Genomic DNA, 25,270 nt, shown 5'->3' on the forward strand with positions numbered 1-25,270 from the left:
GAAACTGAGCAAGCGAAAATGGAAGCAATGTGTCAACAAATCGCGGGCATAACTTACTTATCAGCTAAATTAACTCACAAGGAACTATTGTTGCGCAAAGCAAAGAATTTTTATTAACAAACAAATTATATCAATAGATTCATACAAGGAAGTATTACATCACATAGAACATAAAAATCAACTGCCATTATCTCCTCAGTTGGGAATTCGAAGATTATATCCTATATACGCCAGAGGGCTCGGCGTTCTGAACAATCCATGGATGTTCAAGAAGCTTGTGTAACGCCAGGCGTTGAGCAGAATCCTTGACAAGCATCTGCATTTCAAAGCAAAACAATTCAGGCATTACTAATAACCCCTTTATTTTAAAGCAACAAAGAATACCAAGTACTCGGATTGAAGGGCAAAGAACCTGACTAATGAGGTCCTTTGCCTGAGCAGAGACAATTGGTTTAGGAGGAAACTTCAGGTCCACCTGTAAAATCCTGTGAGAAGACAAATAGCAGAGCCATATTAACAATGTGACATATCCAAAAATTGCATCTTCAGATTCGTGTTTGCTACTTTGTGTAAGATGTGCAGAATTCCTCACCACACATACAAGTTAAATGGGAATAGGATATTCAGTGATGACAAATGTTATTTTGTGAACTTAAATCATTTTGCAGTCTACACCTTACCTTCTGTATGTGTCCGAATGCTCCTTGGCCTCGAAAGGTGGGACTCCATATAGGAACTCATAGCAGAGGACGCCAAGGCTCCAGATATCCACACTAGCATCATGCTCTACACTCTCCACTGTATCACGACAAGTTTCACAACCCCAGAAGTGTTAGTAAGGTATAATGGTGAAAGATGATCAGTTTGGACATATACTGTTTCAAAAGCATGAAATCAAACATATGGTAACATAGCAAGTGAAATCAATAACGACAAGTCCTCCAAGAATTTGCATAAGAACATAAAGTCTCTTTTATTAGCATACCCATTTCTGGAGGGAGGTAATCAAGGGTGCCACACATGGTCCGCCTGCGGTTGAATGTGTGTACTGACCACCCAAAATCTGCTATCTTGAGTTCACCCTATCAAAGGAGATCCACATTGATTTGAGAAACACCAAATATGCAATACTAAAAAAATGAAAGGAAGCATATAATAGCATGAATGGGAGTCACCACCTGAGCACCAATTAGGAGGTTTTCTGGTTTGATATCTCTATGAATTACGTGCTTTCCATGGCAGTATATAAGGGCCCTGGCTAATGATACAACATACTGCCAATGCAACAAATGGACACACGTCAGTATCATAGCCAGAATGTAAAGTATTTGTGTTCTGATAAACACTGCATAAAAACAACTTACAGTGGCAGCACGCCTTTCACTGAAGTATTTACACTTCTGTAGTTCCTTGTATAGTTCACCTTTGGCAGCATATTCTAATATCAAATAAACTCGTTTCTGCAAAAAATGCATTTCCAGAGAAAGGTTAATGACCGTTCCTTCCATTGAGCATACAAGCTTAAGGTGTTAAGATATGAGTAGGAACTTAAGAGAAAAATACCTGATCGTAAAAGTAGCCATAGAGGCGTAGGATATTGGGATGTCGGAGATGACTTTGTATTTCAACTTCGCGACGAAGCTGATGTTCAACCTGAGATTGTTGCAGCTGGCTCTTGAAGAGGACTTTAAGTGCCACAATGTGATTGCTCTGTTCAAGGGATACACATAGATCAAATTAGACCACAGCTGAAAGGAAGCAAGCAAAGAAGAATACGTGTAAATAAACCAAAATCTCTCTAAGGTAGTTCCTTTTGTGGCAAATAAACATAACTTCCCAAATTAGACTTACCTATTTATGCCAATCTTCATAACAAACAAAGAAACGACATATCAAGAACAAAGCAACCTAAAGCGTACACACCGAAGTTCCCATGAAATGAGCACAATTACCAGAGGATTAAATTATATAGCAGCCAGAAAAGCGCAAAATTTGCAAAATGCATACCCATAATAAAGAAGAAAAGAGCATACCCTTTTCTCTCTTGCCAAATAGACGTGACCAAACTTTCCTCGTCCGAGAGGCTTTCCGATGTCGAAGTCATTGAGCGTCCATCTTCTTGTCTCCGTCGCTGAAACCTCCGAAGAAGCCTGTTGAAACCGAACCCATTTTATAAAATGATCTTAAAAACAAACAAAACAAATTAATTAAATAAAAGTTCAAAAAAATAGCAGAGGCTAACATTGAATTCTTGAACTCTAGAAAAATGAAGCTAATTGACCGACCCCAGATTCCTAAATCTTCGAATCAGAAAACCCTAGAGTCAGAGGCTCGAATTCGAATTTCGAAAGTGTGATCTAAAAATTCACATAAACCTAAAGAAACCACAATCTTCTTAAAAAAAAATTCATGCAAATATCTTTCTCAGAGGAAAACCAAAGAATCGAAATGAAATGAAAACCCTAGAATCCGAATTGTGGAACTCAATAAACCCTAACTGCTACAAAAATTGAAACTTGCTTTTCTTTGATTCTCACCTTCTCTTGGGGGACCTGGTTCTCCGCAGCAATCGCCATGAGAGAGGAAGAGAGAGAGAGAGAGAGGAAGCGAGGGCGAAACAATGAAGGAAAAGGGACTGCTAGAGAAGGGATTGAATAAGCACTTCGCAACGGTCGAATTCCCAGCTGTCGCCACGTGGTCTCCCGCTCTGGACTTGCGCCTAAGTTTTTCAAAATTCTGGGCGTAATTACCTGTTGCCGTGTAGATTTATAGTATTGTGAATCTCAGCGGTCCTACGAAAATCGACGGTGCAGGAAAGTTAGTGTTTTCTAGCAAAAGCAGGAGATCTATACCCGGTTTCATTTTACTCGGGTGAGGAGCGTATTTAGTATGAGATTGCTAGTGTCACCGGCCGTGAAGGTCGGAACGTCACAACCACCCCAGGTGGCAATTTCGGACTGGAGAACATCCGAGATTTGGAAAGACGGAACTTGAATAAAAAACGGGAAGAAATTTAAAAATCAATCGTTCAATGCTTGGGAAACTTTAGTATTAAATACAGCTAAGTATTGTAGTCAGTTTCTTAATATCATTTTTATATCAAAATTCATTAATTGAAATGAAATAAGATACACGTAAATATTGTAGTCAGTCGGTTAATACGGGTAAGTATAAGGATATGATATTTTGACGCACCACAAGATTAGGAATATGCATTCGAAGCATAGCTCCGTGAACCTGGTGAACCAGAAGAACACATTTCAGTGGTTCTTTCTTCATCTTCATTGGCGCATTTCATCAAACGTTTGGTTGGTTCAAAAACTAAACCCCAGGGTAATCAAACAAGAGATAAGCAACCCAATGGGGCACCACAATCGGCGAAGAAAAGACGCTGTCGTTTTGGATTCATCAAGGAATACAATTCCGTCAGCACTTTGGTAAAATCCAAAAGAAAGAAGGACTAGTCGTTTTTGCCTTCCTGAGAAACCAAACAGAAGAAGGATCGATGAGAGGCTGCAATTACGGCTTACAGAATCCCGCAGCTACCAGAGTGCATATTTATTTTCTCGGGAACCAATCAGTCAGCAGCAGCTCTCAACAACGATTGCCGTTAACGTCTTCCAATCGAAATCTCCCTCGCTTGAATAATAACAGCTACTCAGCCAGGAGCCAGCTCTAATCAAATTATTTTTGGGGTTAAATTTCTAATCAAATTACACTTGAAAAGTCAGGGCTGAAGAACCAAGTAGTAGAGAAAGAGGGCGTATAATTATTATTTACAACAAAAAAAAACTGACTTGCCAAATGTGGTTACATAAATAACCCTCCCTTCTCTCTCTCTTGTATTTCCTTTTTACTTCCACCAGTGTCTCTTCATATTTCAACATTTTTTCTTTCTTTTCTTTTTTCTAACCTATGTCAAATTGTCACTCCCTCACCTACAAAACAATTATGTCTTACAAAAAAAAGAGCCAGAAGAGCTCAAAATCATTGCTGTACACGGCCATCACGACTGCCAGAAGCACGATATTGTGGAAAATAAGTTATCCTCTCCTTAAACACGGCCATCACGACTGCCAGAAGAGCTCAAAATCATTGCTGTACAACGAACGGTCTTGAATCTCCAGATTCGCAACATGCCAATTGATTAGCTGCGACTGAAAAACTTTACAAAGCAGCAGACCGGCAGGAAAAATCCACCATTCACTATCGTCCCTGCACCCACCAACCCGACAACACAAACACATCCTGTTAGTTGAGTATTGTGTCTCGAATATAAAATATAACTTACGATCTCTCAACTAATGAAATTCTTGGCACAGAGAGAGATCCCCTCACATGCTAATACTCCAGGGTTGAAAGGGATGTTTTCTACTTCTTGATTGAGTGTTATAATGAACGTAACCACAAACAAAAGCAACCACCTGCCAAAAGAACACATGACCAACATACAATACAAATTAGTGGACCCAGATTCGAGTAACCAGACAAGAAGCTTTCAAATCCAAAGATGTTACTAGCAGACCAAAGACTTGAAGCAGAGGGTTAAAAATAGCAACTTACAACATTAATCAAGGATGTAAGGTTCCACAAAGCATGTAGACGTGCAAGGCCAGCAGAACGTCTGGGTCCATGACTGAATAGAGCATTGATACCAGCAGGAAACGGGAGAATAATGCCAAGGGGTATAATCAATAGAACCAGAAAGACGTCCACCAATGAAAATGAATACAGCTGGAGTAATGTAAGCAAAACTAAGCTAAAATCTCCTAAAAGAAGCATTGAGATGACTAAACCAACGAGATCCTGCAGTTCGTAAAAGTATATGTTCAGAATGAGAAATTTGAAATCTCCAAGACAAATTAATATAAGCATGAGAGATACCTGGTGTCCAACAGGTTTGGTATTATGAAGTATAAAAGAGAGAAGATAAAACATATCTCTCTTTTCCTCAAGTTTTTGTATGTTGTTAGCATCTATAATCCCTCCATATGCTCTTTTTGGCCTCATAAAATTTTCACCTCTGTGAGACTGGTTTAGGAGCGATTGTCTCAAATGACCAGATGAATCTTCTATGTAATTTGCACTGAAAGTCAAAGGAAAGACAGACTCAGCTCGCCTCCAACTGTATTGAATACATAAGTACTCGAACCAGAGCTTTATACTACTTAAATCTCTTCAAACATTATCACACAGGCATGCAGACTTATCAATTCGATGTTATGCCTATACCATTATTTTTGCATTTCCTATACCAAAACATCACTGTGTTTGCATGTTCATGCATGTCTTGTGCATGCTATCTTTGTTCCAAGTTTCCTCTTATCTTTTAATTTGCGGTATGCTTCTTTACATCCCTATCCGGAGATTCCCAACCCCTACTTAAAGGTATCAAACCGTAATGACAATATTGTAAGACGTGTGTGTGTGTGTGTGTGTGTGTATTTACTCCTAATCATGCACAGAATTTTCACTACACCACAATCAGTTCATACAATTATCTAATACAAGAACGAAGTAGGAAGGGGTCTAAATGAAAAGGAGTCAATAAGTATGTACTTTTCTAAACATTAGAAGCCATTACCGTGATTCTTCAGTTCGTATTGCTCCATCAATGCTTCCAACAGAGGCAGGTTCACTGTCTTCTTCAAGAGCATCCACCACGAGCCCATAATGACAATAACCACAAGATGTAGCCTGAAACCAGGCAAGATCAACACGTACACCATAAATCTTCAAAGCAGGATTGGCATAATTTTCTAGCCACCTAAGGACAGGCTGAAGCGTAACTCTTAGCCGCCCACAGCAAACTAAGCGCAACTGTGCATTCAAACCAGCAACCATACGGTACCATGCAGTCGGCGGGACTGCCTGCACACAAAAAGCACTAAGATTAATAAACTACTTTAGAAGCTAGAGCATAAAAATTATCAGTTTAGCCAGCTGAGCTTTGGATTCGTCAGCATCAATCAACAAACCTGACTCATGAGGCTTGTAACAATATTATCACTGTGAAGTGAGAAAGGAGCCATATAACTTCCATCACCTCCAAAAGGTAATGAAATAGGAAACCTTTGATGTAAACGAGGGGGAAGATCAGTTCTCTTTTCATCACCACCAAGGAAGAAGTCCATATATGCTAGCATTAAATCAGAAGTTGCAGCTACCTGACAGTATTTACATCAAAGGTTACAGGATGTAAAACCAAGTCCACATAATGCACGTAAATTAGTTTGAAGCACCCTTCTATCATATGAAGGGAATTAATCACAGACAATGTATAAATTTAACTCATGATCCTCAACACTGAACCCATAATGAAATTCAAACCTTAATCCCTTCATATAAAGCACGCGAACGGCAAGACCTTAAGCAGGCATGATCATACTCTGATCGAACAAATTCACGCAGACGTTGCAGTTTCAGTCTTCGGCGCCACTGCTGCCATGACCATGCAAGGGGGTATGCAAGAATAGAGAGAATGCTGTACATTGCTCCCTCCCACCATTGATAAGTGGCTATGGAATTAATCCCATCGACAAATGTATTGAATGGCCCCTCATATCTGCCAGAGGGAATGCTATATTTCAAACTATAATCTTTCTGATTTGTTATAATGCAGACTAAGATCAATAATTTATATTAAGAAAATGGCCATAACTTTAAGGTTCCTTGAAATTCCAAGTGGATACCAAAATGACAGTATATAGATGATATATAAAACTTAAACTCACACAATCTCTTTTATTTGTTCTGGAGGAGTGTGAGTCAAATGCCAAGGATCCCCAAAAGTATTAGGACCCATAAAATACATCCGGTGCACATGGCTCTGTGACTCCTCAGCCCTGTTTGTTTCTAAAACCTACAATATCAATACCACCTTATTAATCTCAAAAGTGAGGGAAGAGAGCGAAAGAGATAGAGGGACAGAAAGAGAGAGGTTCTATAATACAAGATCAAACCTCATTCAATGACTCCAGGAAAGGGAAAGAGTGGTCTATTTGTGAGCCATGTTGAGTGGGAGCAGGGCCTGGTAATTCATCAACACCAACCAATTTCATACGTGCAACACTGAGCACCAAAGCCAACAGGATGAGGAGCCCAATCAGAAGAAGACCAAACAGCCAAGGCCCACCAAATGTGTAAATCAATTCTTCAAGAGCTGTATAACAGTGTGGCATGTGATATCTGTCTGAAATGCATTTGTAAGGACAAGGAGCCTCTGCAACACCACCTGATAAGAGAACAAAGAATGGTTTCATGATTAGATACCAGAAGTTGCAAACATTTTGGACGTGATTTCCACAAGTAATGACTAATAGGGTACGGGAGACAAAATTCAACAGACTACAAATCAAAGGACGCAATGCCATTAGAAACTCAAAAGCAGTAGGCATTCTAGCTCCTAATAAAGTAATAAATCACTAATGTTATAGAAGTACCTCGGACAGATATATAAATTGCACGAAGGGGAAGCTCAGTAGCAGGACAATGATGACAAAGTGCTCTATCTGACCCAATAGCATTCTTATAAGTGCCAACTGGACATGCCTAAAAAAGAAAGAAATAAGAGTACCGATCATTAACATTCAAAGTGCAATAATATCACTGCCTCCCGTACGACTCATTTCTTACTTATAGACTTACAAAGAGTGCACGTGTGTGTGTGCGAGAGAGAGAGAGAGAGAGAGAGAGAGAGAGAGAGAGAGAGAGTACCTCACAAAAGGTCCCATAAAGACCTTTTGGGCAAGCTTTACCCGTCACTGTTCCATTTTCTCCAGCACCACCCTGGTCTCCACCCACCCCTCCCCTGCAGTATAGTTAAAACCCAATAAATTATTTGTTCCTTTCCCTTCCTTTTTTTCTTCCTCAGAGAGTTGATCACAAAATAATACCCTTCCAAAAGGGTTTTAAAGTGGCGTCCTAATCATAATAGTCCGTAAGTAAATAAGAGCAAACTAGACAATACAAACCCTGCAAGGATGCTTCCGTCCACACTTGCAATGGGCTGATACACATCTCCAGTGGGAATATCTGACCAATGAAAATGAATCCTTCCACCACCACCACCTCCACCACCACCAATTGAACTACCATATCCCCCAACACTTGAAAGAACGGCAGTCTCACCAAGGTCTAGTGTTTGCAAGAACAAAAGTATAGTTCCACCAGACCCACCCCCAGGGCCTCCAGTTGTATTATCAGCAAGGGCAAACTTTTCCTTCACAGAAGTCCCTTCAAAACTTTCACCATCAGCTGTCATCGAGCCTTCAACAGACAAACTTGACAAGGGATGTTCTAAAGAACCCATTACTGTTTGGAAAATGCAATGTATTACAATGGGAAAAAGAATTGGAAATGGTAACTTTAACTCAATTGAGTGTAAAAATATACAAGTCAAACATAAGCTTACCGATAATACCACCGCCAGCGGTTAAGCCAACTGAAAAGTCATATCCACTTCCACTACCAAGTTCACAAGGCAACTTCGCATTCCCATATGAGATTCCACCCTCAACACAACTGCCATTATAACATGCAGCCCCACCTTTACCTCCATGCCCCCCACCACTGCCAATTCCATTGCTTAACATGTTGCCACTGCCAATACCACCAGCACAACCTGCATGTATATGTAATTCAAGAAGGATTATCATTTCCAAGCATTAAAACTTTGCATCGTGTATTCTGGGGTTGGAATTTGGATAGGACGGTGGGATCCCAAAATCTTACCCATTCCTGATGCACTTATTTCTCCATAAGAATGGATAGCAATGGTCCTTGCCCGGTGAAAATGAACAACAGATCCTTCTATGAGGCCTTCAATAATGATATCTTCAACTCGGCATACCTGACAAAGAAAAGTAACGAGACTGTAAAGCTTGAATACACAAATTAACTACTGAGCCCCATTACTGCATCGCTCAAATGATACGCACCTTAAGAGTAAAGGACAGGGATGAGTTCACATTGCAATCTTCAGGTGGATGAAGTAGCTCATAGGGACAATCTTCGTTTTCACAATAAAGCTTTGGTGTCCTATGAAAAATGAAAATTGAAAAATCTCGTGACTAAAGGACCATATAAATTTCCCCATTTATTTTTGGGGGTTGGGGAAGAAGATTCAACAACAATAACCCAAGTCAAACTTACACAGAATCAGTTGTGGCATTCTCTAAAGGACCACGCAAAAAAGATCCAGGCCCAACCTTCATAAAGAAAAAGAAGTAATAAATAATTATGTATTGGGGGAAAATGGAATTTGCTGGCATGCTACAGCACATAAATGATCCAAGATGATGGCTTATCAAATCCCTTGATAAAATGTCATGATTAGATCAAACAACCGACTGATAAAAAAGAACGTAGTCCATTTACATAAGGAAAAAGTATGAGAGGAACAAGCATCCATAAGCGCTCGCGCGACCAGAACTGCTAATCAATTTTAGAACAAAAGAATAAACAGTTCAACGACATACATGTAAACAGAAGATTAGACATTGAGGCTATGACATCAAGAAAAACCACTCACATGAATACTGTAGAATAGCGATAGAACCAGACGTTGTGCTTGAATCCCATCTCCAGGTCCTGACAAGTTCAATAAACCTTGTCCATGAACTCCCAGATTTGCATTAGAGTGTATCACAGATGATCCCTATTATAAAGAAAGATTACTTGCCATGAACGAAGACATACTTCACAAAATGCAAAGAGATAGTAAGCAACTTACCCTGAGAACAACTAAGTTGCTAGCCTCGAGTGAGGATGTCTCAACAGCTTCTTCCCCCCCACCATCTATGAGTATCTTGGAACTCCACATCAAGAACATTTTTACAGTCATGCGTAAGGCCCCATACACCTGAAATTAGAAATGGAGGGAATAAAAAGGCGTCAAGTTCAAAAATCAGGATACCATAGCATCATATCAAGTTCAAAATAAAATATAAATAAAAATATGGCTTCGTACAAGGTGAAATTAAATTATCTGAAGGAATTGAAAAAAAAATGTCAACAAGATTGCATCTAATATAACAAGGAACTGCAAACAATGAAATCCACTAATTTGCAAGTTACCTTGATTACAGAGTCGCTCATCAACAATTCTTCAGCCAATAACTCAAATTCTGATGAAGCATAATGTTCAAGTCCAAAGCTTAACATACCGTCACTCAAAAGGCTTATCTGTCCTTGCACCTGTACAGTGCAGAAACAATGGATGACTGAATCTTTTCCTCAAATTTTAATTTTTTATGGTATTGACACCTGTATTCTCTCGAACTTTTAAACCAGATCGAAATCTATATGAAAGTAAGGAAAGGGCTATTAAATAGAAAACACCCTTTATCCAACAAGAAAGTGTTTTTACATAAACCATACACAAAGCTGGGAATTGTAAAGAGGAGGAAGAAAAATTTTAGGTTGTTTTAAGTTACAAACCTGGACACGACTCCAAAGCAATGGGACAGTGGCCCTAGCCTTATTCTGAATATAAACATTTGTCCAAAGAGGCTGATAAGGAAACTCCAAAAGAAGTGTTTCTGTATCTGTTGACTTGTTATGATTGCTAACAATAAGGCTTCGAGGAACTGCATCATATAAAGTCCCAGCCCCGCCTGCATTTTCTGGACAAGCATAGCTATTTCCTCCTGAAAATGAGATAATTATGTCACATCCCCTCATTCCACATCAAGAAGTAATCACCACCAAAACAACTTTTTTAACTTCTTCAGGAGGGCTTTCATAAAAGCTGACACAATTACATTTTAAGATTATCATAACTTAAATTAATATAACAATAAATAATAATTTATCGTCTGATAGAACACATGGTGTCTCACCATGCACACAAATTTGGGGGTCATCATGCCTGCTATAGACATCAACTGACACTCTTCCACCGCCACCACCAGCATAACCATCACCACCACAAGCACTTATCCTGCCACTACCAGTCCTGCACTTCATAACAACAGAATTCTTTAGAAGGCATATAGGTCACCCAGCATAAGATTCACATAGTAATATCTGTAGTGATAAAAGTTGATGCAGATGTAAAGCACAATCACACCAAGAGTCACATGGACTTGGGGCATGAGAACAATGAGATGAAACATGGTGGCACATTTACAAGCACCTATGCACACATAAGAAGCACACCTGAATAATATATATTGTTCATGTTTTGTTTCACAAACCATGCACCCCAGTTGTTACTTTTCTAGCATTTTTTTGTCACCGGCGTAGAAAACAACAATCAAAACACAAGTTCAAACATATAACTAAAATTTAAGATCAAGCACATTCTCCATCACTTTACTTATCCACAAAAACTCCATTCCAAAAGACAAGGACGTGGATGTAGACTAAACAAGAGTTTTAGAATGCATGTCAAGAATCAAAAGTACAACCAATGTGTGACTGAAACACGCACATATATCTGCCCGGACATCTATAAGCAAAATCTGGGCGAACCCAACGTAGCATTGTAAAATTTTACTCCAACCGATCAAAATTTATGTTCTGTCAGTTCTTTCAATGTTCCACTCTATTTGTCTTGCCTCAACGAACTAAAAACTCAACCAAACCAAGGATATAATCACGTTAGGTATCGAAGTATATGGTACATAACTTTTATGTTCCCTTGCATTTCCGTAACATTCTCAATATGAACAAATAAATTCAAACTCGTCTTAACCACAGTAATCTTATATCTACTCTCTCCTACAATTCTCATCAACATATGAATAAAAACATAACATGCTCATTTAACAGAAACAACCAATACAGAATTTAAATGTAGGAGAATTGATGATGAACATTACATTTTATAAGCCTCAATGAAGATGCTGCCACCAGAACCACCGCCACCTCTATTCCCTCCGCCACCTCCTTCAGCCAAAACCCTCCCCTCCACCACCAGAAATTCCTTCACTTGCAGTCTCACCCTCCCTCCCCCTAAACCTCCATAATCTACCTCCCTACTGGTCGAACCGCCTCGGCTCCCAAAACTAGCCGGCCTCTGCAGTGATGACCACGAGTACGCATCCCCTCCCCACACGTCCTCGGGAAGCTTCCTCTTGTCCACCAAACAAGACGCCCCCCGCCCTCCATGTCCCCCTCCCGCCCCATCTATCCCCTGCGGAGTCCCACTCGTCTGAGGCGGCGGCTTTCCCGCCAACGCCGTCGTGTTCAGCACCGAGCCCTCGAGAAAGCTGGCATTGTGCGCCGTGAGCTCGAAAGCCCCAGCCAAAAGCGACGCGTTGCTGCCTAAACTAAAGTTGCCAGTAATGTTAATAATTATCGCGCAGCCAGGAATCGTGCAGCCGAATCTCACTCCGGGCAAGATATAAAAGCTGCCCTTCCCTGTTATGTACACATCGCTGGTGAGGTTCGAATCGGAGACTATCTGACACGTGGCATCCAGAGAGCCGACGCCGCCGAGGTCATCGATGCACGATACCGACGGTGGGAGCGGCGGAGGAGGTGGCGGAGCCGGCGGCGAGTAGTCTTGGTGGAAGAGATAGGAATCGGAATCGGAGGCGGAGGAATCGGTTATCGTAAACTCATCGTCTACGGAAGCGAGGAGGAGGTGGCTAGGGTTTGCAGTTAAGGCTATCAGGGCGGAGAGGAATGCGATGAGGAGAGTGGGACGGCGGAGGCGAGCCATTCAGTGGTGGCGAGAGTCATTACTCATGAGATTGAATTGGGAAATTTCTGGGAAGCGAACTGGAATTTAGGGAATTTTCGAATGCACTAAAACGCAGAATTCAGCGTGTGAATTTTTGCGTTTTGGTGTGCGAATTGGCCTGAAGAAATCACACTGGCAACCCTAGCAATCGCTTCTGCAACACTGAGAAAGAACGAGGGGACAGGGTGGGGAACAGGAACCTCATTGATTTTTGGGAAGGTTGAGGAGGTTCGAGGAAATGATAACCTGCATCAGGTTCCACATAAATCTTGTTCGTGGAAGGCAACTATTGGCTATCGAGTGCGAGTCTTTTGTGACCGACTTACTAGCATTGGTGTTCCCGCTTAGCGTTTCGTAGAGTTGAGCGCAGGTGATCACACGGTCAGATGGATCTCACGCTGCTAGAGAGAACGTTAAACACACTCTCCGGGAAAACGGAGATAGAAAACGAGTAAGCGGGAAAACGACGGCGTTTACTGTTGCCTGCCTAGTGGCGGTCCGCAGGCAAGAATTTTGGCAGTTAAAAAGGTAATGGCTGCTTACCCGCGGGGGAGCGAGCTACGTGACCGACGCAAAGACGCTGTGCCAGCGTGGCAGCTACACCTTATTTTTCAAAGGGAAACGGGGAATTGATTGGTTTGTGACGTCGTCAAGGGGTGCGGCAGGTGAGGGAGTCGTTTTCTTAACAGAATGGGTTAGGTAGCTTCCTGATGATTTAAAAGAAGGACGCGTGTCAGCTGGGGTGAAAGCCAATTGAATGAACGCTTACTCACTCGCACCGACTTAAGGGCGTGGTTGGTTGCGGGGCTTTGCGTGGTTAGTTGGGAGGAGTGGGATTTTCTAACTAATTTATTTCCTTTTATAATAATTTGTTTTTTGGAGTATTTGTTGACAAATGAATGGATTAATCACTAAAGTTGTAAAATTTGGTGGTTTGTGAGTTTATTATTTTGTGCAAGTAACGTCCCCTCTCCGCCAAAAACATAGTCGGTAGTGAAGTTTGAAGTTATATGATATTGTCGAGCGTAAGTTTTAAGGCCGGATGAGAGGTATATGAGTGGCTCGACAAAAGAAGAACGATAAAAATTCGGCATATTATGTTTTTTCAAACTTAGTCTTTGATAAAATAAAAAACTTACAATCTAATTAGAGCCGATGAACTATAATATTTTGTAACATTGTCTTATAAATTATATATGTCATAATTTATATGCGAAACAAAATTATTAATTTCTTGCGTAGTTGAGCAAGATTCATACGCACGGTTAAATGAATTAATTTTATTAAAATAAAGTGAGCAAATTTTAAGTTGTAAATTGTTATATGTTGTACTATAGATGGGGTTTTAATATTTTGACCTAACTACTTAGCTCATGATGTATGTAGGACAGTAGGAGAAGAGGAAAACTCTTGTTCTATAAAGGCTCTTTCACCCTCACTTTAGGAGATGGCAAACCCTAACCTCTCTAGCAACAAGCTTTCATGTACAATGTAACCTTCATTTTACATAATGAAATTGAATCTACACCAATGTGGATGTAGCCCCAACTTGGGGTAAACCATGATATATCGTTGTGTTCTTGTACGTACGTGTGATTTACGATCAGATTTAGTTGGCCCAAAATCAAGCTGATTTTGTGCATCAAAATAATACAAAAAAGAGTATTAACCCAAAACTGCAAAAATTTAGTTACGGATCTTAACCTTTCCACAAATCAGGTGCTCGACAGAGAAACCATAAGATTCATAATATAAAAAAAATAAAAAAAAAATGGGTAGGGGTTGTCTCATGCAACGACGAAGTTGGAAATAACGTTCACAGGGGAGGAACAACTAAGAATGGCGGATGTAGATCTTTGTGAAATTCTTAAAAGACCACACACAATGGCAAACAATTTTTTTTTTTTTTTCAATTTTAAGTGAGGCAGTTCGTTTAGCACTTGACCAACCCACACCCATCGTGTGCTTAGGGTACATTCCACCCTTTGTGCCATTTTAATTGGATCTTTAGGGCTAATTATTTATGCATAGGGTTTTGAGGTCAAATTTATTAGACGTATGGGAGGAGGAAATTCTTCTTCTTGAGCTGCCAGAATCAACCCTACAACTAAACATTTTTGTGTTATATCTGCATCCTAGTAGTGTTTTTTTTTATGATAAGTGAGTGATAAGGTTAGTGGTGGTAGTGAGGAGAATCCTCCTCCAAAAGGTATATACCAAAAAGAGAGAAGAGTGGCATCTCCTGAAGCGAGTGGTGTAGAGAAAATATCAAAGAGGGAAAAGGGACATCTCTAAGGATGGCCTTTGCAAGAAAAATATCTTAACGAGTCATCCTATCATACAACAATGTACGCTGTCCATTAAATTCTGCCATACGTTGGTGTACTCTAAAATTATGCGTTTAAGTTTTTTGAGAACCTGATTTTCTGCGTGTTTAAGCACTGTTTTCATATTTAAGTAACAGAAAACCGGTCATGGGAGTTGAAGGTATGAGGTAAACAAGTCCAAGCTTTCCAGTTTCCATGGCACACAACATCCTTGTCCAAAAAATCAAGCTACTTTGTAATCACGGCCTTCAAACGGCTACGTAAGCCTCGTTGCGTGGAGGGTGAGCTGACATAGTTGAGAGACAAAACACAAAAGATCTGGAGGGAGAAGATGCACACAAATGTCAATTTAGCATTCAGCAAGTAAGCCTGATTCACGGAGTTTAACCGCAAGACTCGTGTATAAACAGTAGTTCATATCATTTATATGTACCGGAGACAAATATGCAAGAAGCAGCATACGCCCACCTCTATACTATACAATCGCACCAACGAAAATGAAAGAATGCTAAGCATACAATACAACATTACGATCTTTACATGAGAGAACCGAAAAATTCCCACGGTAGAGTTGAGCTGAAATTTTGGCAGGGAACAAACCGAAGGTCACCCATGATTCTGTGTATCCGTTAATCCTTATCAGAAAGAAGCTATGGTTGTCAGTGTATGATGATTAATTCTCCCGGCCTACTACTTCTGATAGAGAAGCTCAGAATGACTTGCTCTTTTTTGTATTACTCTGAATCTACTAGTTTTTCAAGTAATGGCTTAAACTTCTGTGTTTCATCGTCCCTTAGCTTCGTGAGAGCTTTCTTTTCTATCTTCCGTATCCACTCCTTGCTCACATCGAAAAGCTTTCCAATCTCCTCAAGTGACTTGGGGTCGTAGTTGTTTAACCCATATCGCAGCACCAACACCTGCCTCTCCTTCGAGTTCAAGCATTTCAGCAGATCATGGATGTCTTTTTTCATGTGCTGTCTCGTGACAGTTTCTTCAGGGCTTTTTATTGATGTGTCCGGTGTAAATTCCTGAATCATTAACACAGAACAGGTTTTATAGTTACAAAATAACCCCACTACTTTCAACAAAATCTTCCAATTTATTGCAGGTCCGCAGGATTTTGCATATTTTACAAGGTTAGCTTCCCAAACTATAGAAGCTTCGGTCGCTGACATGTAAGGAATAAGATAACTGAAGTGTACAAACTACAACATGAGTCTAACGACAATGATCTTCATTTCGCTCTTTCAATTACTATTCGCCCAACTAAGTCTTAGAAAAAAAGAAATATGAGTTTAAAATGGGAAGGAAAGAGAGAGATGGAAAGGATTAGTTAGATCATTACCATAAAAGTCCCAGGAGAGTTGTCCCACATCTTGTCATTTACCGAACCCACAACTCTCAGACATGTGCTAGCTGATCTGATTCTCACCAACGAAAGACCTGTAATCTTTGCGATTTCATCATTGTCTGGGTATCTCATGTGGCTGTTGTAAGTGGCTTTGCGAGCTTTCTGTATCTGATTTATTGCCTTGCTTAGCGTGAACTAAAACAAAAACAACTCAAGGAGTAAACACCATCACTCACCGAGACAATATTGTATTGAGTTTTTCAAAGAAGGGAGGAACATACAGGAATTTGGATTTCCCTAGCATGCCGTGCCACCAATCTTGACATTGATTTCTTTATCCAGTATCGGACATAGGTTGAGAATCGGTAACCCCTCGAGTGATCATACCTTTCTGCACCTTGCAGGAGACCCTGGTTTCCAGCCTGTGAAATAGGGGTAACTCAAGAGATAGACTAATAAATTGAGAGTAAATAAGCATAGTAGTAAGAGTCAAGAAAAAAAATTAGAATTTATGCGCTGAGTTTTGACATCTGATGAAAACTGGTTTTCAGTGATCAACAACGAACTGTCTCGAACATAATCGCATCTAAATTATATCACAAAAAGTTTACTTAGATTTCACAAACCTGCAGTAAATCATCCATGGCTACTCCTAGCCCTCTATAGCTTCTAGCAAGGTATAGAACCAAAGAACGAGTGCTCCTTATAAGCTCATCCTGGCAGTACCAACCAAAATGCAATTTCTGTAACAGCACCTTCTCGTGAACTCCTGCTGCTTCCGCCCAACAACTTAAGGTAGCTACTGTGCCAGTTTCCTTTTCCAAAGTTGCTTTAATTCTCTCCAAATTGGCGATCACCTGTTATGAAACAAAAGTATAGCTGGTAAAGACATCCTTCAAGGAAGGAATCAAAGTTTCGTGTTAATCTATATATTTGAAGATAAGTGCAACCTTAACCCCGCTTGACATTTCTCCCTCATTTTTAGCTATTGTAAGTCTACACTTTCGATACTTTGATGCTCTTTTCGCTGATGAAGCTGTAGGATGTTTGGAACCTTCCCAAGTTGATTTAGGAGGCAATGAGTCAGAAGAAACTCTGACATTATGTAATGCTCTTTTTCTTGATCTTCTTTCCTTCTTTTTCCCAGAACGTACAATAATCTTGCCTCTATCGTTATCTACTTTCTTATCCATCTTATGCCCTTCAATCTGTACAGTAGGTATGTCAGACAAATCAAAAAAGCTTGAGGATGTAAGAGTTCTTGACAGACAGGCATCAAATAACTGTAGAGCTCCAAAACTTCCTAATTGTAAAAGTATCTCTTTTTCCAACTTTAACACATCTGAATTAGCAAAAGTCTCCTCCAGAGCATCAAGATTTTTCAGTAACAAACTAAAATGAGCTGCACTGCAAGATTCTAAGGCATTAACAGGTCTAAAGTTTCCATCTGCAACAGGCATCTGGTTATTCCCAGTCGTGTTGGACGAACTACTCCTAAAGCTTATCTGAGAGGAAAAAAGTCATGTTAAGGTTTTCATGAACTAAAAAAACAAAGAAAACGTAGTGCGAATAAAATTGTGACGCTTTTAAGCAACAATTCAATAAGGGCAAACATTCACCTGTTCCATTTCAGAGACGCCATCCTCTAAGATCTGCGGTGAAGCAGATGAACAAGAGTACACCTTCAGAGTATCTTTACCGGAAATCTCGCCTTCCTCAGAAATAATGGACAGGAATAACAGCCTTGCCGAGTTGAAAGAGCCCTCCCTGCCTCTAACTGTATCATCATTTTATATCGAATATCATAAATATAACAAAAATTGACAGCAAATATCAATGTGCATTACTTATGGCAGATGGAACTTCAACATCGCAAAGATTGAATTTTTTATTTTTGTTGACAATACGTTATTCTAAACTACTCTACTTTATGGGGAGGATTTGAACTTGGGTGCAACGGAACAGGCACACTACCCTAGCCAACTAGCCTAACCCCGTCTGCCATTGATTGAAAACTTCCAGTCCCAATTCTTAAACATGCATTTTGATCATCTCAAAAATTCACTTTGGCAGCATGATTCTTTTAGGGTTTTACTTAAGAACAAAATTCAATGTGTATCAGATTACAAAAAGCATATGCAAATATGCAATGCAGGATAGTAGTTCAAACAAAAACCCAACCCAAACATGAAAGTTAAAAGCAAAAGAAACATTCTTTTTTCCGAAGCAGAAGCAGGAAATCAACTGGGGAAAAAAGCCAATCAAAACAAACTCACCAGAAGTAAAAGAGAACTTGGAAGGAGAACCAGCAGCTTGCCAGTGAGAGTGATGAAGTGGAAAGCCAGACTTGAGGAGGTTGAGCCTAAAACCAAAACCCATTGTCCTTCAGCACCGAAAGGGGCAGCGGAGCAATTGAGTCCATACAAAAAATCTTCATGGAGTTTTGTTTCGATGACAAGTTTCAAATTCCCCAACCTCCACCACCGATTCTTCATCACCTTAAACTTTTGGGTGAACCCTGTTTTTTTTCTGCACTTGTTTGTTTTCTTGGGCTTCCTCACTTGCTGGGCTTTTGGATCAAGGACGACAAGAAAGCCCGGGTACTTGTGAGACCCGAGGCCCCAATTAAGGAAAATGGTTGGTATTATTTATAATACCAATTTCAAGTCAAAACCCTCAATTCCATTTTCTTTCATCTAATTAATCAAAATGAAATATGACGGACAAACCAACCACATATCTGTACTGCTACACACATAAAATCGAGCTAATACATATCTCATCACTCTCACTCATGAAAAAATGGCACATCCAACGAACTTATACAAAAATTACTTTTAAATGAGAGATACTCTCATGTAATCAGTAACGTCACATGACAAACATTTAAATGAATCGGTAACATTATTAAAATTATACATAGACAAAATATTCTCTCTCGAAGGTACAAACCAAAGCACCATGATTTATGTCCTATCGTTAAGTGAGCAAAAAAAAAAAGTTTTTATTAAGTTTTTATTGCATAATTAATCTAAAATCGTTCTAAAGAATCATGGCAATTGCCAATTAAGATGCAAGAAAACGAAGGGTTAAAACTTTTTGGTCATAGTGTTTATACTTGAAATTTTTTATGGGAACTGTTATTAACACTTCAAAAATTTTATTTTATACTCCTCATAAGTGTATTTTTCTTTCTAATTATATAAATTTGGAGTGCAAAATGAGATTTTTAAAGTATCGATAACAATTTTTTTATTTTATTTAGTGTGTTTACAAAGTTTGCAATATTAGTCATTTTAGTTATTTTTTTTTATTAAAATGTGTTAAAATATTTGTTTATTCAGTAAAAATTAATAATATTAAAGATATTTATCTAAAAATAACTCTAAAACGAAAACAAAAATAGATAAAATAATACAAAATAAATAGAGTAAGTTTTTCAAAAGATATAACACGTGCAGGAGAATTAACTGTCAAACTGTCAAAGTCGCTAGCTTCCATCCAGAACCGAAGCTTCTCGTTAACCACCAACCCCGTCAGCAATGGCAGCTCCAGTTCGCGGTGCGGACCCATACCCATTTACCCGCAGTCAAAGTCACGAATCGATAGCCAAGATTCGCAAAAACCCACATTTCATATTGCGATATTTTTGTTTTCGCAATATTCAAACCTCTCGCATTGACCGAAGATTCTGCGGATTTGCAGAGCATGGAGGCAGTGGAGGTGGAGATCGGGGGCGATGGGGTCATACTGACGGAGGAGCCGTCGAGGGTGATCAAACACAGAGGCGGCAAGAAAAACGCGGGGAAAAAGAAAAGGAGCAAAAGTAAGGGGACGATGACGACGAGCGGGAAAAAAGAAACGTTTTTTCACATGCCGAAATTTCGGTGCTTCAGCTCGAAACCCGAAAGGGATACGAAAGGGGGTTTCGATATGGAGGTGGAGGATGCAACGGGTGGAAAAATGAGCCCGACCCATTTGATTATTTTGGTGAACGGTCTCATAGGCAGGTCAGTGGAAATTGTCCTCTGTTTTCTAAGTCTGTTTGATTAATTTGTATGTGGGTTAGGCCAGTTGGCGAGGGCGGTGGGCCCAGGGCCTTGCACTCGAGTTCTCATCTCCGTTCTTGTGTATTAGAGTAGTTTAGAATATCGCTTATATCGAAAGATTAAAAAAAATGAATGTGGGTTAGTTGAGGGTTGAGCTGATTTTGTGCATTTTTGGTGCAGTGCTGAGAATTGGAAATATGCAGCGAAGCAGTTTCTGAAGAGATACCCGGAAGATGTTATTGCTCACTGTGAGTCCTTTTCTTGTAAAAGTTGGTTGCTTTAGCAATTATTTTCTAAGTAGTCTACTTGGTAACTCATGAAATTAGAGGGCAGTGCACCAATTAAATTTCCAAGTAATGAAATGAATTTGCAATGCAGGTAGTGAATGCAATTACTCAATGTTGACCTTTGATGGTGTTGATGTAATGGGAGAGAGATTAGCAGAAGAGGTGGGTTAGTTCTTTTCTTCGATTTCTTCAGTTGGAACCTACTTGTTTATCATTTTCCATTTAAATTAGAATCGTGGGTTTTGATTTCGTATTCGTTGGCTGGGTTCGTGTATGAAAGCATTGTTTGAGTTGATTGGTATCATAATCGTTTTGATTTTCAGGTTATTTCTGTGATAAAACGTCACCCTAGTGTTCAGAAGATCTCGTTTGTTGGTCATTCGTTAGGCGGGCTTATTGCAAGGTATGCCATTGGAAGGCTTTATGAACGGGACATCACTGAAGAACTATCTCAAGAAAATGGAGAATATAGGAGAAATGGAGTTGAGGATCCTTTGCTGGAACACAAAGTCGAAGGCAAAATTGCTGGACTGGAGCCTGTGAATTTTATAACGTCTGCCACTCCGCACCTTGGTTCCAGAGGGCATAATCAGGTGAATCAAGTTCGTTATGAACTTATAATCGTATGCTTATTAGAACATCCATTTAGACATCAAAGTACTACTTTTTTGATGCCATTTCATTGTAAAATCATGAGAGTTTGTTTTAGTTGAATGAAGAATCCGGCATTTATTCACACAAGTACCAACATAAGAGGATGAATAACAATTGGGGTTCACCACCCCAAATTTGCGTCATTTTTTCTAAACAACCAAGACTTTCGGGAGGGCGTAATTAATTGAATTGTCATATCTAAACAATACATGAAAATTTGAAGCTTTTTCATTTTATTTTATGAGAAGAGAATTAGTACAAGCGAATGTTTGCTTGATCTGCGTACAAGTTAGGTTCCATTTTCTGTACTTCTTGATTATGTGTTGGTTTGATGTTTCAGGTTCCACTGTTTTGTGGCGTAAAACCCCTTGAAAAAGTAGCAGCTCGTACTTCGTGGTGTCTAGGTAGAAGTGGAAAACATCTGTTTTTGACTGATAAGAAGGATGGAAAACCTCCCCTTCTTCTTCAGATGGTCAATGATTCAGAAGATCTTAAATTCATGTGAGTCCTTATAGAGAATTACATCTTCTTCTTTTGCGTAACATATGGTCGGCTATTGTCGTTGATGATTCTAGAACTTGCCATCATAGCTCTTCTTGTCTCTGCAGATCTGCACTGCAGTCTTTCAAGCGCCGTGTTGCCTATGCAAATGTTCGTTTTGACTGTATCCTTTTCATATTTGTGTGTTTGTGTTACATTTGTACTTTTATTATTTATTAATCTTCATTGTTGAAGCAGACATGTAGGATAAGATAATTTGGCGTTCTGGTCTTCGAATGTAAGTAAAAGTTTGAGTTAGTCGAACTTTGAATTTGACACTTGCGAATATGTTTATTACTATGTCCATCTTTCATGCGAAGCACTTAACAACTCTTATAGCCCTTGTCGGATGGAGTACATCATCTCTACGGCGTAAGAACGAGCTGCCAAAGGTATTTCTGAAGCTACTCATGGGTGCTTTGTTTGTGTCTGGAGTTAATCTTAACATGAACTTTTCTACCAGCTTAAACATTTATCTAGAGAAGAAAACTATCCACATATTATAAATGTGGAGACAATTCAAAGTCCAAGTCCCCGAGAAGAATTACCGTTGGAAGCCATAGCCAGTGGGCGCAAGAAAATTGACTTCGAAGGTTTGATAGTTGTGTATCTTAATTGACTAAAAACTTATTCCCAGTGGTTCATTGCTCTCTGAAGCTTATTCCAGCTTTAGTATGAAGGAATTTTTACTCAGAGTTTCATGACCCTACGGATTATATAGGAATAGAACATGCACTAGTTGTAGACAGATTGAAAGAAAACCGTTGGGAATTCTGAATTTTAATATTTGTGAGCCGATTAGTAGTTCTATGATAAATTGACGATAATAGTAGTAATTATAAGGTTGGAGGGAGAAAAAGTGTCTGTTGTGGGAGGCATCCAATATGGATGGTTTTGTTTTGAATAGAACTAGTTGGTATTTTCTATCTGTAGTTCACATTCATCTGATAACTCATTTTTTTTATTCGACCCCATGATTGCCATTTTATGAGCTCGTAATTCTTAGCTCCTTGGCATTTTATTCACTAACTTCATGACACGATTACAGAGGAAATGATCAGAAACTTGACCAAAATGAGCTGGGAACGGGTGGATGTGAACTTCAGAGGAAGTAAACAAAGATACCTTGCGCACGGTACCATTCAGGCAAGTCGATGTTTTTCCTTGAAATTCGTTGTGTTTAACAAAAAATTCTTGTAATGTAGCTGGAAAGATTAATCAAATGCCTACAGAAATTAACCATTGTCCTTCTTTTTCTTATTCGTTTCACAATGCATGCTGTTCCATCCTCGAAGCTACGTAATTAAAGAAGCAGCTCGATGTGACATGCATTAAGGTTTTTATTGTGTTTTTGTGGGACAGGTGCAAAACGATTGTCTATACTCTGATGGGGCTGATGTGATCCAACACATGGTCGACAATTTTCTTGTGTGAAATGTGCCAATTTGTTTTCAACTCAAACCCAAAGCCAGCGGAATTGCATGCCCTACGGCAACGTTGGCTTCGGAAGAGAGAAGTGAAGGATCAAGATTCTGGGCCGTGCTTTGAGCGTGTGTTGTGAAGATTTCAAGCCATAGGTATCTTATCTCAGACTTGGAATTGAAGCCTCGGGATCTGGACATCAACGGAGTATGCATAAAGGCGGCTGGAAAGGGAGAGAGGCAATGTGAACTTCCTGAGGCAGGTGGTAAGATCGATGTGGATGTGACATTACGAGCTATCTTCTTGTATTAACATCATTCATAGAACTCAAGTGCTTCTAATTTATCAGAAATGAGAACAAATTAAGTGCTATGATGTCATCGGTTAGTGTTTAGTTGATGGGAAATGAGTACGAAGCTGTTCATAAGTATGTTGTAATTGAGAGAGAGATGAGATTTAGTTGGTCATTTTGTACATCAGTAAAAGTAGCCAGAATCAGTTTTTTGTTCTTCCTGCTAGGGTTGTCCAAATTAAGTCTAGTAGTTTCGTTTCCATATGTTTGTTGCATGCGTGCACCGCACGTAGGAAATCCGAAATCCTACAGTATAAATTTAAATACATTGTTTTGGTTTAGGATTCTCCTAGTCAACTCTGTAAGTTTGTTTCCTTTTCGGACTGGGAATATACACATATAATACATACATACATACATACATATATATGTATATGTGTATATGTATGTATGTATTATATGTGTATATATGAATAGGGATACCATTCGACAACTCTCAATTCTAGCAAAACCAGACAAGCATACAAACATGGCCATCTCTCCTCTTCAAAGCGCCACCAACAACAATTCGCTGCCACCGCCACCACCACCCTTGAAAAAGAGTAAGTTGTCGTCCTCTTCCTCGGTAGAGGAGGCTCCAAGTGCTCCAAGTGCTCCTCGTCCTCTGTTGTGCCTTGGCTGATTATCTTCACCAACATACAAACCCACAATTGAATAGTTTAAAATACAAGAAATAAAGACACAGAGAAATTTACGAGGTTCGGCAAAAACCTGCCTACGTCCTCGAAGAGATATTGCTCTTCACTATGAGAAAAACAGTACAAGTTACACATGAGTTAAATCGACATAACTCAATCCCATATCCCTTGTACACCCACTCACAGAATTTTCCCAAGAGCCTCACTCTAGCTCAAGAGTTCTTTCACAAGAGATCTTTCACTCTAGCTCTCTTGATTTCTCTCACCCGTACCCATGGTAGAGCCAAATGCTCTCACCATCTCTTTGGATGCTTTTCTCTTCTTTTCATTCCTTCTCATTTGGCAAGGCATTTAAATAAAAAACAACCCCTTTTCTTCTCCTCCTTTCTTCCACCCAAAAGCCAAATAATTATGGCTTTGAAAAAGCCACAAAACAAGGAGCAAATTAAGCCACAAAATAAGGAACAAAAAAGCCACAAAACAAGGAGCAAATTAAGCCACAGAACAAGGAACCATAATCCTCATCATGATGTTCCCTCATCAATATTGTTTTGTTTCCTAGCCTAATTTGGCCACTATCCAACATCCTCCTCGTCATCATCATAGCCATCATGGTCGTCGTCATCATCATAATCGGTCCTCTAAAACCCAGGAGAACCGCAGGATCACCACCACCACCACTGACGACGCCTTTCAACATCTACCTGAAGAAATCGTACGCAATATCCTGTTACTACTACAATATAGGCTATCACCGGCGGACCAAAAACCGACAAGAAACCCCGATTTCTGTCGGAAATTTGGCAAAAATCCGACATAAAACACTGCAATGTCGGATTGGAATAGCGACGCCATTGCTACCGTCACTAAAGGGCTTCAGCGTCGCTTTGTTCGCTTAATCCGCCACTACGCAGCGTCGGTTTAAAGCGACGCTGATGCTAACGTCGGTTTAAAGCGAC

At 39.7% G+C, this 25,270-nt stretch overlaps 4 protein-coding genes across 6 annotated transcripts; 1 reads left to right on the forward strand and 3 right to left on the reverse strand.

Annotated features, from left to right (window-relative positions):
- Nucleotides 1-87: 87 nt before the first annotated feature.
- Nucleotides 88-2,697, reverse strand: LOC137719053 (serine/threonine-protein kinase Aurora-2). Its single transcript, XM_068458397.2, has 9 exons — nucleotides 2,538-2,697; nucleotides 2,034-2,150; nucleotides 1,564-1,710; nucleotides 1,365-1,460; nucleotides 1,179-1,274; nucleotides 986-1,082; nucleotides 681-798; nucleotides 413-485; nucleotides 88-316 (listed from the first exon to the last, which is right to left on the reverse strand). Exons 1-9 carry the CDS (start codon nucleotides 2,574-2,576, stop codon nucleotides 215-217), a joined length of 885 nt encoding a protein of 294 aa, XP_068314498.2. The 5' UTR covers nucleotides 2,577-2,697; the 3' UTR covers nucleotides 88-214.
- A 1,030-nt stretch (nucleotides 2,698-3,727) lies between these two features.
- LOC137710028 (uncharacterized) lies at nucleotides 3,728-12,875 on the reverse strand. 2 transcript variants are annotated; one of them, XM_088685974.1, is made up of 23 exons: nucleotides 11,826-12,865; nucleotides 10,842-10,957; nucleotides 10,441-10,649; nucleotides 10,078-10,197; nucleotides 9,734-9,862; nucleotides 9,533-9,658; nucleotides 9,154-9,209; nucleotides 8,940-9,039; nucleotides 8,734-8,851; nucleotides 8,414-8,623; nucleotides 7,974-8,313; nucleotides 7,717-7,810; nucleotides 7,443-7,551; nucleotides 6,963-7,234; nucleotides 6,735-6,862; nucleotides 6,331-6,565; nucleotides 5,979-6,167; nucleotides 5,585-5,871; nucleotides 4,885-5,086; nucleotides 4,564-4,806; nucleotides 4,339-4,424; nucleotides 4,026-4,215; nucleotides 3,728-3,980 (listed from the first exon to the last, which is right to left on the reverse strand). In XM_088685974.1, the coding sequence occupies exons 1-22, from the start codon at nucleotides 12,668-12,670 to the stop codon at nucleotides 4,068-4,070; spliced, it is 4,362 nt and encodes a 1,453-aa protein (XP_088542100.1). In that variant the 5' UTR covers nucleotides 12,671-12,865; the 3' UTR covers nucleotides 3,728-3,980; nucleotides 4,026-4,067. The 2 variants fall into 2 exon arrangements, with proteins under 2 accessions (XP_088542100.1, XP_068305095.2); XM_068448994.2 differs by having other exon boundaries at nucleotides 3,728-4,215; nucleotides 11,826-12,875.
- A 2,475-nt stretch (nucleotides 12,876-15,350) lies between these two features.
- LOC137715880 (RNA polymerase sigma factor sigC) lies at nucleotides 15,351-18,888 on the reverse strand. Of its 2 annotated transcripts, none has more exons than XM_068455240.2 (7): nucleotides 18,646-18,888; nucleotides 17,989-18,146; nucleotides 17,320-17,874; nucleotides 16,996-17,226; nucleotides 16,651-16,791; nucleotides 16,364-16,564; nucleotides 15,351-16,046 (listed from the first exon to the last, which is right to left on the reverse strand). In XM_068455240.2, the coding sequence occupies exons 1-7, from the start codon at nucleotides 18,746-18,748 to the stop codon at nucleotides 15,753-15,755; spliced, it is 1,683 nt and encodes a 560-aa protein (XP_068311341.2). In that variant the 5' UTR covers nucleotides 18,749-18,888; the 3' UTR covers nucleotides 15,351-15,752. The 2 variants fall into 2 exon arrangements, with proteins under 2 accessions (XP_068311341.2, XP_088543145.1); XM_088687019.1 differs by having other exon boundaries at nucleotides 17,989-18,136; nucleotides 18,646-18,878.
- Nucleotides 18,889-19,844: 956 nt separating this feature from the next.
- On the forward strand, nucleotides 19,845-23,829 carry LOC137715272 (uncharacterized). Its single transcript, XM_068454540.2, has 10 exons — nucleotides 19,845-20,379; nucleotides 20,599-20,666; nucleotides 20,797-20,867; nucleotides 21,029-21,298; nucleotides 21,700-21,860; nucleotides 21,968-22,023; nucleotides 22,239-22,291; nucleotides 22,363-22,492; nucleotides 22,948-23,045; nucleotides 23,262-23,829. The coding sequence occupies exons 1-10, from the start codon at nucleotides 20,078-20,080 to the stop codon at nucleotides 23,331-23,333; spliced, it is 1,281 nt and encodes a 426-aa protein (XP_068310641.1). The 5' UTR covers nucleotides 19,845-20,077; the 3' UTR covers nucleotides 23,334-23,829.
- The last annotated feature ends 1,441 nt before the right edge of the window (nucleotides 23,830-25,270 follow it).

Source organism: Pyrus communis, chromosome 15 (genome assembly GCF_041283825.1).
Source record: "Pyrus communis isolate YQ-2024b chromosome 15, ASM4128382v1, whole genome shotgun sequence".
NCBI classification, from domain to species: Eukaryota; Viridiplantae; Streptophyta; class Magnoliopsida; order Rosales; family Rosaceae; genus Pyrus; species Pyrus communis.

Coding starts and splice junctions, on each gene's coding strand:
- LOC137719053 (XM_068458397.2), bottom strand. CDS start 2,576: ATGGCGATTGCTGCGGAGAACCAGGTCCCCCAAGAGAAG. Junction 2,151..2,537: donor ACCAGGTCCCCCAAGAGAAG/GTGAGAATCAAA, acceptor CGGTTTCAACAG/GCTTCTTCGGAGGTTTCAGC. Junction 1,275..1,364: donor GTGAAAGGCGTGCTGCCACT/GTAAGTTGTTTT, acceptor TTGCATTGGCAG/TATGTTGTATCATTAGCCAG.
- LOC137710028 (XM_068448994.2), bottom strand. CDS start 12,670: ATGGCTCGCCTCCGCCGTCCCACTCTCCTCATCGCATTCCTCTCCGCC. Junction 10,198..10,440: donor TGCTTTGGAGTCGTGTCCAG/GTTTGTAACTTA, acceptor TGCACTGTACAG/GTGCAAGGACAGATAAGCCT. Junction 4,425..4,563: donor TTACATCCTTGATTAATGTT/GTAAGTTGCTAT, acceptor TTCTTTTGGCAG/GTGGTTGCTTTTGTTTGTGG.
- LOC137715880 (XM_068455240.2), bottom strand. CDS start 18,748: ATGGGTTTTGGTTTTAGGCTCAACCTCCTCAAGTCTGGCTTTCCACTT. Junction 18,147..18,645: donor CAAGTTCTCTTTTACTTCTG/GTGAGTTTGTTT, acceptor ATGATGATACAG/TTAGAGGCAGGGAGGGCTCT. Junction 16,792..16,995: donor CCATGGATGATTTACTGCAG/GTTTGTGAAATC, acceptor CCTATTTCACAG/GCTGGAAACCAGGGTCTCCT.
- LOC137715272 (XM_068454540.2), top strand. CDS start 20,078: ATGGAGGCAGTGGAGGTGGAGATCGGGGGCGATGGGGTCATACTGACG. Junction 20,380..20,598: donor GTGAACGGTCTCATAGGCAG/GTCAGTGGAAAT, acceptor TTTTTGGTGCAG/TGCTGAGAATTGGAAATATG. Junction 23,046..23,261: donor TTGCGCACGGTACCATTCAG/GCAAGTCGATGT, acceptor TTTGTGGGACAG/GTGCAAAACGATTGTCTATA.